At 36.4% G+C, this 13,050-nt stretch overlaps 1 protein-coding gene across 1 annotated transcript; it reads right to left on the minus strand.

The window, feature by feature from the left end:
- Window positions 1–3,243: 3,243 nt before the first annotated feature.
- On the minus strand, window positions 3,244–6,235 carry LOC125216326 (BES1/BZR1 homolog protein 3-like). The gene is made up of 3 exons (XM_048118018.2): window positions 5,930–6,235; window positions 3,646–4,394; window positions 3,244–3,543 (listed from the first exon to the last, which is right to left on the minus strand). Exons 1-3 carry the CDS (start codon window positions 6,143–6,145, stop codon window positions 3,540–3,542), a joined length of 969 nt encoding a protein of 322 aa, XP_047973975.1. The 5' UTR covers window positions 6,146–6,235; the 3' UTR covers window positions 3,244–3,539.
- Window positions 6,236–13,050: the final 6,815 nt, after the last annotated feature.

A 13,050-nucleotide genomic window follows, 5' to 3' on the forward strand; every position in this document is an offset into this window, starting at 1 on the left:
ATTTTCCTGAAATTAATTTTGAGCAAGTATCTTATTATCTACTTTAGATATGAAATTAAATTACATTAAATATATAGAAACATTTCCATGTGCGTTTACTCAAACGTACTAAAAGTAGTTGAAGAAATAAAGCTTATCACATCAGATAAAAAGGAAACAAATTTCTAACCTTATTAAAGATTGAGAAAGCATGGATCCATGACTTTGAAAAATAGAATGTGAACCCCATAATATAGTTCATAGAAATATACATGTAAATATAATGAATTCATGCAACGTTGAATAGGTTTTGTTTATTTGGAAATGTATCACTTCATAATTAAAGCATCGTACAATTTACGTTATTTTTTCAACCAATTAGAGAGAAGGAGCATTCTTCTCCTCCGTGTATATACGATAATTTTGTAGTCAATTTTACAGACTATTATCAATAAACTTGCATCAACTTTTACTTCAGATAAGAGGATAGAAACATAGATTCATAGCTAAAAATGATATCAACTACTCCATATATAGTATATTGTGTATTTTAGTGGAATAGTTAATTTAAAATTGTAGTTCAATCTTTTTATAGTCTATCTTCTATGTTAATTGGATAATTGTCCAATCATTTTTATATGTAAATTCGCTGAAAAAACTTTAATCTAAAATTAGTTTAGTTTAGTCTAGTCCTAGAAATACTTAATTTAATTATATAGTACCACTACACTATTTTGTACCACCCCAAATGCATAAAGGTACAACATGTCTACATGTGCAAAAATTGCAATTATATCTAAATATTGTATGGGAAATGTAGATTAAAGAGTAGCATTAGTTGTCTCCATGGATCATGCATTAACCACGTTGAAAATTTTGAATTATTTAAAAATTTTAAATTAAAAAAAAAATTGTAAGAGACAAAATCCCAATGTGGGAAGAAAAAGAAGAGTTCACGAGAGGTCATTGCCGGCCACTTAAGGAATTAAAGCAGCCATCCAAAAAGAAGAAGAATTGAAGAACATAAAGGCAGCCATTTCAAACTCCATGAATCATGGGATTCTAACTGATTTTTTTTTTCTTACACATGAAATATTGCAAGAATCTCGTGTGAAAACATAAGATTACGAGAATATTTACAGTAACTTTACAAATTATACACCAATTTAATTAATACAACTGTTTGATTATTCGATCCACCCTAATAAGTTGGGTTTTTGCATGCGGATTGAATTTGGGTTGGTTAGATTTTTATGATCACAATTCTTGCACTTTTTTGACAAATTGAGAGTTTCTCGATGGTTAAGTGCGTTTTATCATTATTATGGGGTTTTATAATCATTATGTTTTAATAATACTAAAATATCTTCTAAAAAAAAATTAAAACATAGAAAATTATTCCAAAAGGGAACTTTCTTAACACGAGAATTGTTTACCTGTAATTTACTGCACTAAACATCTAAATTACTAAAATTTTCACAATAAAAGTTTTTTATTTGAACGCTTTACATATAGGGAGTATATTTTATTTCATAGATGAAAGATTACTTAAATAAGGTCATTGATGACTTATGAGAAATTTGCATTTCATCTTTTTGAGTTGACAAACATTATTGTGGAGGTGCATAAACTCAATACTGAGATCATCATTACAACTAACTTTTTACTTTTAGAGTGAGAAAAGAATTCAACCTCTAATTCTTAATCCAGAGAAAGAAAGAAAAGTGTGCATGTATGCAGCACGCCAATGAGTTTGTCAAACACTACAAAATGGTAATAAGGAATTATTTTGGTATGATTAATATCAACATCAAGTGATGATCAATGTTGTGTATTGAGGATTGATTATAAATTATGACGAGACCAATTAATGGGCCCTCATCCAAAAACATTGATAATGGGAAGATCTATGATAACTCCATTTTGTTCCCTATATGTATAGTACCTTTTTTTGGAAGTATGTATATAGGTAGTTAATCCGGTGATAATGGAATTTATAAGTGAGAAATCATAATAAATATTTGTTGGCAATTGAAACTAAAAATATAACATATAACTGTCTCACATCGGTGTCAAGAGAAAACTGAAACTAGTATATAAGTCTCATGGGCCCTTCCTATCACCAATTGGTATTAGGATGGAATCCATGGGTTTCTATCAATATTATAAGCGAGAAATGAGAATAAAAATGGTTGTATAGATTTTGTTCGACATATATGTGATACTAAGGACTAAAGCTAGTCTCAGACAATATTAACAAAAATGCCAATGGAAAAATAATTTAGAATAAAAGTTTTGTAGGAGCTTAAGCCCTCTCCCTCCTCTCCCACTTGTATCTGCATCAGCATAAGATGGTAATAGGTTGGCTTTAATGGATCAAGAAAAATGTGGATTACGACTTAAATATTCTAACCCGGCTTGAGTGGTTAGGATTAGACTCAAAATATTTTAGCCCGATTAGAAAACCATGGAGAATCAACTACCTTAAAAAGAGGCTTCATCTTTGGCCAGCCCACTAAACTACACTAATTTTAGATTAAAAGTTTTTTTCAGAGAATTTACACCATTCCGCAGCTATGCTAGTGTATGAACCTTTAGTTATTAGATTTCCTTTCAATTTTGAACATTGAATGCAATCTTGAGAAGTCCATACATTATTATGACTACAACTTCATTAGATGGTATGGTATCTAGCATAATTCATATTTTGTTTAGATATTTTAGGGATTCACATATCTTTTCCATATCTTTGTTTTCTTGTTCATTAAGTTATTTATTAGCATTATAAATAGGAGTCATTGTAATCATCTTCAAATCAATCAAGAATATCAATATTATTTTTATGGTTCATTGGCTTCTCCAAAGTGAGAAAACCGTCTTGCTTGACCGGGGAATCGGGCACTCGCTTATCGATCGCCGATCTACGGACGCCGATCAGCCCGATAGGAGGTTTATCCTATCAATATCTTTCTTCTATTGATTTAATTGCCATAAATGGGCAAAGTAATACTCACCTTTTTTTCCTTCGTTTTGGAGCTTTGATTCCATCAATAGTCATTTATGTTTTTTATTAGTATTCTTTATTATTAATAGAGTTTTATGCTTTATTTTGTAGCATGATTATGTGGCTACCTAACTAAATGCATAAAAAATAGATAAACACATGAGAGAGAGAATGTTCCGGCAGACATTGTAAATGAGTGTGATCATTTGACGTCCAAAGTACAGGCCAATTAAAAAAAAATGAATCACAGAACACAGAGATAAGACAAGAAGATCACTGTTGAGGGAAAAAGAATCAAAAGAATATGCAGCCTAATGTTGTGAGGATGAGAAACATCTGCCAAAAATATGCAGAGCCAACTACATGAGACCTTTTTATAGTCCAACCTTGTGTATCCAATCAAATAATAAAGAAGAAAACTGTAAAAAAAAATACAAAAGAAAAAGAATCCAATCCTGCTGGTGTTTTTCGGTTTCCCTGGTTCAAGTGGATACCAGAGAGATCAGCTCTAGTTAGAAGTACAATAATGTGCAGAAGCAGAGACACCACCACCACTTCACCTGAAATAAACCGAATCCGATATTAGTTCAAATCCACGGCCTGAAGCTGAAAGCCAGTTATGCTTTTAGTGTAGGAGATGAGACCAAGTTGTGTTATTATACCTGGTGGTAGAATTCCCGAGAGTAAGCTCAAGGTCATCGGGAACACACTCATCGTGTATTCTCTCACCTTCCCACGGTTTCACTAATCCCATGTGATTACTACCAAATGCAAACTCGGCTGAAATTGCATCTGACATTGGAATATCAGCTGTTTGGTCGACTCCGGCTCTAATGGCTGGAGAGCAAGTCCCACTTTGCCCTGGGGTCCACATTCGAGAGCCTCCGATTGAATAAGGTTCCTTGAAACCAAATGGATTTGCAGAGACAAGGCTGAACGTCGGCGAAGAAGGCCCGTCTTGAGGAGTCTGAACCCCAGAGAGCCATCCTGAATCAGGTGGAGTTTGCAGACCGGGACTCTGAGGAGTGGAAGAGGTTAAAAACGGGAAGTTTTGTCCACACCATGCAGAACCAGCTGTCGGGTCATCCCAGTTGCCATCCATTCTAGGTGTGCTTGCAGTCGGTGAGCTCAGAGGCGGTGTGACTGGAGCACTGATAGAACCTCCTGGGATGTAAAGATTATGGGGAAGCTTAGAAGCTGCCAAAGAGCCAGACGATAGGTTCTTCAGCCAGGGGATAAGGGAGTTGGGATCGGCCGAATTGTTGGCATTAGCACCATAATGGGAAGGACTAGCAAAAGAAGATGATGCAGGGCTTGGGTTGAAAGAGGTTCCTGGGCTAGGTTGATATGATGTGCAAAGACTTACTGCAGCTGAACCCATGATATCCATACGTTCCACAGGCTTGCGTCCCTGCAAAGATAGAGACCGTTAAGAGAAAGCAGACAACCAAGACTCAGATACACAAATTGACTCCATGTTTGATCAGTCAAATGCAGCAGAAAGAGTACACATCAGAAGATCCTAAATGCTTATAATATATGAGATAGGACTAACAAATATCAAGCAGAATCCGGAGCTGAAGAAGAAGACCTACAGTGGTGAAGAGATTCACCATCTTCCTAAATTGACCAAAAAACTAGATATTCATTCTATTGATTCATCTTTTCTTCAGAATCTGCGGTATCTACAATCCACTAAATTAATTTCGTAAGCACACAACGAAGTTCGCTGCGCCAAACTCACTCCAAATGGAGTACTTGCACATTGATTATCACGACCTTACTACTTAAAACTTAAATCCAAATCCAATGCTGAACCATGACTAGCATCAATGAAGTCTAAGAACATGCCAACTGATGAGTGTTAAAAGAGACAATTAAGCTTAGCTTAATAACAAAACTAAACGAGCATTACTCATTACAGACTATTCAAGTACGGCTCCTTGAGCTCCTACTTGGCAAGGGACCCTCGGCACTTCTATCTGGCATATCCTAAATAAATGGCTTGTGCCGCTGTGCGAAATGTATGTAAGCATTTATTTATTTTGGAACACTGAACCATGGTGTACATCTCAATGTATGATGCCCCCAAAAAAATTGAAAGAAAAGTATATATTGATTCAGCACCTTCACCCTTGTTATGCTAGAGTTTAGTTGGCAGATATATTATTTATACTCAATTTACAACTCAACTATTTGTAAGGGCCAGTCTATACACATGATATAAGCAACAAACAATCTTAGTCAATTACAACTCGACTAACGATATAAAAATTTGTGAGAAGCAAGTATACGAAACCAAATTTTTCACGCAATGACATTTGAAAGCGCCTCCTATTGATTAAAAAATTCAATATATAGAGAATAATTCATCATGCCCATGTGCATTTATTACAATTATACTCTTGCATAAATACGTATAACATGTGACAATAAATGATTCAAATACTACTACTAAACTGTAGTTACCATAAAATTGTTCTCAAACACCCGATTTTGGATGTCATGGACCTCATAAATCGAATTGAAATTTAAGCAAAAACACATAAAAAAGCCCCAGTTTTCATTAAATGGAGTAATAAATTGGGTGACGAATATGAAAAAGGATAAGAATCTTTTTAGTAGGAGCTTGAAAAAGCAAAATCAAAGCCGTTAAACGATCTAATGGTGCTTCGTACGCTGCGGTGTGCAGAAAAGTAACAAACTCAGACACCGTGAATTCGCAGAGAGTGTGTGACCGTCACATGCTCCGTCTGACCCAATCATCATAATAATAATAATATTTAATTCAGCTGTTTGGATTCGATTCCGCCGCTACTATCGTGCGCCGGATGCGCCCCAACCAGACCCGATCAAGCGCATTTTAGCAGACACCGCAAAAAACGCAGAAACACACACGCGATGGCAGCAAATAAGATCGGATAGAGAGAAAATGAAGTTCCTGACCTGTCTGTAAGTGGTGCCGTCTTCTTCGACGACCCATCCGGCTTCATTGCAGAGAGCTTTGAGGACCTCGTTGTTGTCGCAGTGCTTGGGGAGCTTGTAATTGCCGTACATCCTGAGTCCGGAGAAGATCTTGGCGGCGATGGCGCGGCGGCGGCGCTCCCTCCGCTTGTTGTTCTCCCGCTCCTTCCACGTCGGCAGCCTGGTGCCCGACGTCATCGGCGCGACGACGGAGGAAGAAGGGGGAATTTGCGAGGAGTGTGTGAAATTGAAAATGAGGGAGGGGGTTTTGTTGAATGTGATTACTGAATACTGAGTAGAAAAAAGGAAAAGGAGAGACAAATAGAGGGGAGGAGAGAGACAAATGGGGCTGGGAAGGGGGTTAATTACGAGAGTGCCACTGATGTAACTAGTATGCCTAGTCATGCGGCTCGCGCACGTGTTTAGTCTTTTGGAAGTGGGGACAGGTGTTGGGGGTGAGCTGAGACAGCTGCAAAAAAATGGAGAATGAAATTAGTAATGTCTTCAACAAGTTTTCATAACAAAATACCACCCTATACTCCACTTTTCTATTTTGGACTCTTTATAAAATTAATTACTAGTACTAATCATTTTAATAAGTATTTATTCTAATAAATTTCGTTTCTATAAATAATATCTACAATTACATTTTTAACTATCTCTTCCTTTACTAATTTAAGTACAAATTAATTTGATTTTACAATTAAAATTACTAATACTCTATCCGTCTGTAATGTGATTCTTTTGTACTCAGGTTTTAGGTAATGGTGTTTACTAATTAAATTTAAAGAAAATAAAGTAAGAGTGAAAAAAAATAAGAGAGAATACTTTTTTAACATAAAAGAGAATGTGTCTAAAAAAGAATACGTTTCACTTATTTATAATGACGGGGTGAGTAATAAATTGAGGAAGTATACTTTTTCATATTAATAGTAAGAACACTACAAAATTTCAATAAATAATTAAAAATTTAAAATCCAAAAGAGAACTTTCTTAAAGAAACTGAAATCAGCCGAGGATGATGTTTTTGTAGTATTTCTTATGCTTAAACTGTATGACCAAAGATAATGATGGATGGGGATCTTCTGTTGTGTTGTACTATAGCACAGGAGTCCCTCCTGTATCTAATGCAGAAATAAAATAATATAGATTTATTTGGTTTTTTATTTATGTATGAAATAACAGCGGGACTGTTGTGCTATATAGCATAGTAGAGGATCTCCACCTTATAAGGACATTGCGAAAATTTATTTTTATTGAACTGTTCACAAGCTCATGATGGTGTACCTTGCTACAATATTTTATTTGTCCATGAAACCTAATTCTATTTTTTTTTTCATTTTGTGTTCATTTTGTTATTGTAAGATTATGGAGTAAATGCTAAAAATACACAATAATTGTTAATACTCTCTTCATTCACCAATAGTCCAATTGATGGTCAACATGGGTTATAATTTCAAATTGTTAAAGTATGAGAGTAAAATTATAAAGTGAGTAAGTAAAAAAAAGAGAAAATATGGATAGAGTAGAAGATATAAACAAAAAAAAAGAATAATAAATTCTATTTTTAGCATGGAATTAATTTTGAAGGACAAACGGAAATATAAAAATAAAATTATTTTTTTATGAACGAAGGGAATAATAATTTGGACCCCAGTATTACGTCCATCACGGTCCTTAGACCTCACAATTTAGATGGCATAGTATGACTCGTTCTTATTCTCTCCGTCCCACAATAAGAGTCACCATTTGTTATTTTGGTTCCTCCCAAAATAAGAGTTACACTTTATTTTTACCATAAATAGTAAGTAAGTCTCACATTCCACTAACTCATTTCACTCACTTATTATTATATAACTAATATAAAAAAATAGTAATATATTACATTAACTTTTCCAACTCATTATTATTTATATTTTCTTAAAACTCAGTGAATATAATAATAATGACTCCTATTATAAGACGGAAGGAGTATTACTTTTTATTTTTTCTACATTAACATCGTAGTGATAATAAATTTTGTCCGAAACATGATATGCCACTGCATGTTTAAATTACAAATTTGACATTAGTAGGCCAAAACGCGGACAACTGGAGGTGGGGCCATGTTTGTATTAAACCAATTGCACGTGCGTGGTGGATTAGGACTTTGAATTATTAATTGATACAGATTTAAAGATTAGTATGTCTGACCATATACTTTATCATTCATTTCATTTAAACCTTTTATGTTTATATAAATTTTTATGTTTATCGGAGAATAAATGAAGGCAATACCTCAAACAAAATGTTACTAGGAGCTTAGACCTCTCTTTACACTAGCAACATGGATGTTGTCGAGATTACTCGTTGATTAATCATCATTATGTACGATGATATATTTTGGGCGGATTGACTTTCGATATAAGAAATAAATTGCTTCGTTGGAAGTTGAAACTGGTATGTTTGCACAAGGAAAATACTCAAATAGTAATTGCGCAATTGATAGCAAAAATAGCATCGTAACATAAAATTAATTGGGCATAAATATAGTAACCTTTTAAATTTACCTAAATAGGGCCTGTTGGCCCGTCATGCATGGTATGGGCCTTCTTGCCTAATGAGGTTTTGTGCGTTTGAAATTTTAGATAAATCGATGTTGGATATTAAAATATCAAAACTTATTTAAGATCCTAAGTATTATCTAGACACCATCTCGTATAAACGTCGTGATGAACATGGTTTTTACACTCTTATTATGATTATGTCATTTTCTCTTAGAAAAGGACTTTTGAAATTAATTTTAGTATGTTGGAATTTTTATTTTGTGAAAGTTCATAGGAGTATTTTTTAGTGTTCTTCTTGAGAATGTGTACAAAAATGGTAATTAATTTGGAATGGGAGATTGTATAGCATTAATGAGTTCATTCAACTGTCAATTGGTTGTATGTTGGTAGCTTGGAGCTGTGGTGATCTTGAGGTAACGGGTTCAAACCTCGTCACCCGCTGCGATACTTTCGGTCTTAATCTACAAATCCGGTCGAGTGGGATTAGTCGGATTTCGCCAAATGCGAGTTCGGAACACCCGTAATTAAACAAAAAAATTCCTTCGAGTAAAGATTTATCATTTACTGTAGAATGCACTTTTTTGTTGGATGAAGATAGGTTAGTGTTCGAATCTCAGCAAAAAGTTTTCATACTCTAGTAAAATTAAATTATTTACTTCTTCTTGTTGGGCATGACTTTGGTTTGGATTCCAATAACCTCATACAATTAGAACCAAAATTGAAATTTCGATTTTCAGATATTTTCTCACACCTAATCCTATATATAAAGTATTTTATGATCCGAGAAGTGAACCCTATTGGTTGAGAATTTATAAAGTAAATTGGTTGACACTTTAACATAAAAGCAAATGATGAGCGCATGTCACCGTTTAATATTGCCATCATCATCACGCCATCATTTATGGTCTGCGATTATTTTCTTTATAAATCATTTAATTTCTTATTGATCTAATAACTCAACCTCCAACTTATTAGATATGTAGTTTTATCCCTTTTATGCACCTTCTTAGTTTAGTTGTAATCACATAAAATGAAAAACAAAACAAAAATATGTGGAATTGGCGGCAAAATAGCTGGAAATGTGGTGTGTGGGGGCGGGCGGCACTCGATTTTTAATTATAGTGCGATTTATTGAGAATGAGAACCTACCATTTTCTGAAACTGCCAAATTGAAAGAAAACAAATGATTAAATCGATATAAAATTGCAAAACACACCCAAAACAAACAAAAACGACAGATGAATGGGTTTAAATCGATATATATTTGCCAAACACACCCAACCACTCTAATCATGTCATAAATTCGAAGTATAGACAGTGGCGGACGAAGAAATGAACGTGAGTAGAGGCTAAATTTTTAAAATTTACCTTAAAAATAAATTTATAAGTAATTTAGATTATTAATAGGAGCTTTTATATAACAATGTGTATAAAATATAAATAAATTTTAGAATTTTGCATGTAATCGCCAGCGAGTAGATTGCTATTTAGAATTTACCTCCTTTTAATCCTTCACATATGATCCGTATTAGTACTAGTTAGGGAAAAACAGGTCAATTTTCCTTGAGAAGATTCAAATAAAATTTAATGATTGGATATGATTCCAAGTTCCAACTTTGTCCCTAGTTTCCCTTGATGGAACATCCATTAACAAGACATTATTGCAATTTATTTTCTGAAAATAGAAACGCCGAAACCGCGTTGAAATTTCCACGCCAATAAAAAGTCACACGCTTTCCCCTTCTCCAATCAATAGATGAACATTATCTAAATGATATAGCGTCACAAAATTGGAAAAAAAACACCCTAATTAGATTAAGATGAAATAGTAAATTGAGGGCCAACGCATGCAGTGATAAAAGCACTACGTGGAACATCAACATCAACCCTATAGGCCAATTAGATTAATCGGAGGTTTATTAGTTATTAAAGTATTAATTAATCACACATCTACAACGTAATTGGTGTCTTAAAAATCAAATGATCTTTCGCGATCTACGGTGTTAGCTGTATTCCATATTAAGAAAAGGCTTTTAATTTGTGAAATTTGCACATAGGCCCTTTTGTTTGTTGGCTTGCTTACTAAGTACTAAAATATACACACATATAATTAATAAATTGGTGTCAAAATTTATTAGATTTGTGGCCTTATTGGATTTATCGATATAAAATACGATAATTTTTAGTTATGTTCAAATTGGTTTTAGACCGATAATCCCATAAGCAATAATATTATTGTTTTCATTATTAGTATTATATTTAAAATTTTTGTTACACTTTATTAGATTTAGAATTTAGAACTAAGGCCGTTTTCGTTTTTTCCAATCATCTACACCTACGTCCCCAGAGTTCATAGTCATAGACTTGCAATCCTTACCTTTACCATTGGTCGAACACATGCCAGTGAACTAAGACATTGTTCTTAGTCAAGGTTGCACATTGTCGATTTTTTTTATAATTGATCACTTGAGTAGATTATATTTATTGTAAGAGCATCCGCAATGGTGCTGCTTAGGCCAGCAATAGGCCAGCCATTCTCTCCCCTGCCACGTCAGCAACACTAAAAAATCCACCTGCCACATCAGCCATAGGCCAGCCGCAATAAAAATAATTCAAAATATACTACATTTACGGAATTAAAATTACGATTAAATTACGGAATTAAATTTACGAGACATATACGGGAAAATTCATTAATTGCATTTAAAAAAGGTACATAGATAAAAAAAATTACATTAAAAAAGGTACATAATAAAGAAAAAAAACTATCGCCTTGCAATCCTCCGTGCCCACAACTCTTCAATTATATCCTTTTGGAGTTGAATATGAGAATCCACTTGGCGCATGTTGGCAAATTCCTTGAGGCGGCCGGCTTCATCGAGAGGTACCCCACGTCGTACACTAGGGGTGGCCGTTCCGTGGCTTGGACCGGCTTCATCGTCACTGACCCAACTAGTCAGTTGTACGCCTTCGTCTTCGACGATCATGTTGTGCAGGATAATGCAGGCGTACATTATCTGGGAAACGCATCCGACATCCCACAAACGCGTTGGACCCTTAATTGCCGCCCATCGAGACTGGAGCACACCAAATGCGCGCTCCACGTCCTTGCGCGCCGACTCCTGTCATTCCGCAAAGTAGGCCTTCTTTTCATCACTTGTTTGTCTGGTCGTCTTCACAAAGACCGGCCATCGAGGGTATATCCCATCCGCCAAGTAGTAGCCCATATCATGCCGGTTGCCGTTGGCCACAAATGAGACGGCTGGACCGACGCCCTGGCACTTCTCGTTGAAGAGGAGAGACGAGTTCAGGACGTTGAGGTCGTTGTTCGACCCGGCTACCCCAAAATACGCATGCCAGATCCACAGCCGGTAATCAGCTACGGCCTCGAGGATTATCGTGGGATTCTTTGACTTGTAGCCGGTCGTGTAGGCCCCCTTCCAGGCAGTCGGACAGTTCTTCCACTCCCAATGCATACAATCTATGCTGCCTAATATCCCGAGGAACCCATGCTTCTCCCCGTGCATCTGCATCAAATTCTGACAATCTTCGGGAGTAGGGCTTCAAAGGTACTGCTCACCGAAAACGCTTATCACGCCCCCACAGAAATCCTTCAGACATTTCAGGGCTGTCGACTCACCGATGTGGAGGTACTCATCCCACATGTCTGCCGCGCCTCCGTAGGCCAACTGCCTGATTACCGCCGTGCACTTTTGGATAGGGGTGTGGCCGGGTCTGCCAGCCGCATCGTGCCTGAAGCGGAAACACATATATTGACGCTCCAATGCCCCAACGATGCGCATAAACAACTCCCTGCGCATTCTAAAACGCCGCCGGAACATGTTGGCGGGAAACCGCAGGTACTCTGAAAAGTAGTCGTCGTACAGCCGCTGATGTGCAGCTACGTGATCCCGATCAATCACTGCTCGGTGGTGGACAACTCGTGGAGGGCGAGGTATCGCCTGCTGTTCCACCATAGGCATGTACCGCTCCATCCCGCGGTTCATGTAGGCCTCCATAGCCTCGTTCATCCTCCGTTCGTACTCCTCAGGATCCCCACCACTACCGCTACCGCTACCACCCGCGTGATCCATCGCTCGATGATGCTCTTGAACAGAAAGTTAGAGAGAGAGAAAACTCGTTAAAACAAGTGGTGCAAATGAAAATGAAACGAAAATCGCGTTTATATAGGTTTGAAAAAAAAAAACACAAAAATCGGCGCTGGCCGATCGGGCCGCCACAATGGCGGCTAGCCGATCGGCTAGCGCATCGGCCAGCGCCCACCAATCGGCCAGCCCACGCCGATCGTCTCGCCGGTTAGCCGCTTGCCGCCTCCAATGGTTCGGCTAGCCGATCGGCTAGCCCGAAGAATCGGCTAGCCGGTCGCTAGCCAACCATTGCGGATGCTCTAATTGTTGTAAGATTTTAATTGTGGAAACCATGTACTATTAATCATTATATATTGTTGTCGTGTGAATGTCATATCATATTGAGTTTTGTGTTTATTTGAATAATATTGTGTCGCTAATGAATTTGGTTGCGTGCTTATTGAGTATA

The sequence above is a fragment of the Salvia hispanica genome, chromosome 3 (assembly GCF_029641045.1).
Source record: "Salvia hispanica isolate PSC_SH4W2 chromosome 3, Shi_PSC_v1, whole genome shotgun sequence".
Classification (NCBI taxonomy): domain Eukaryota; kingdom Viridiplantae; phylum Streptophyta; class Magnoliopsida; order Lamiales; family Lamiaceae; genus Salvia; species Salvia hispanica.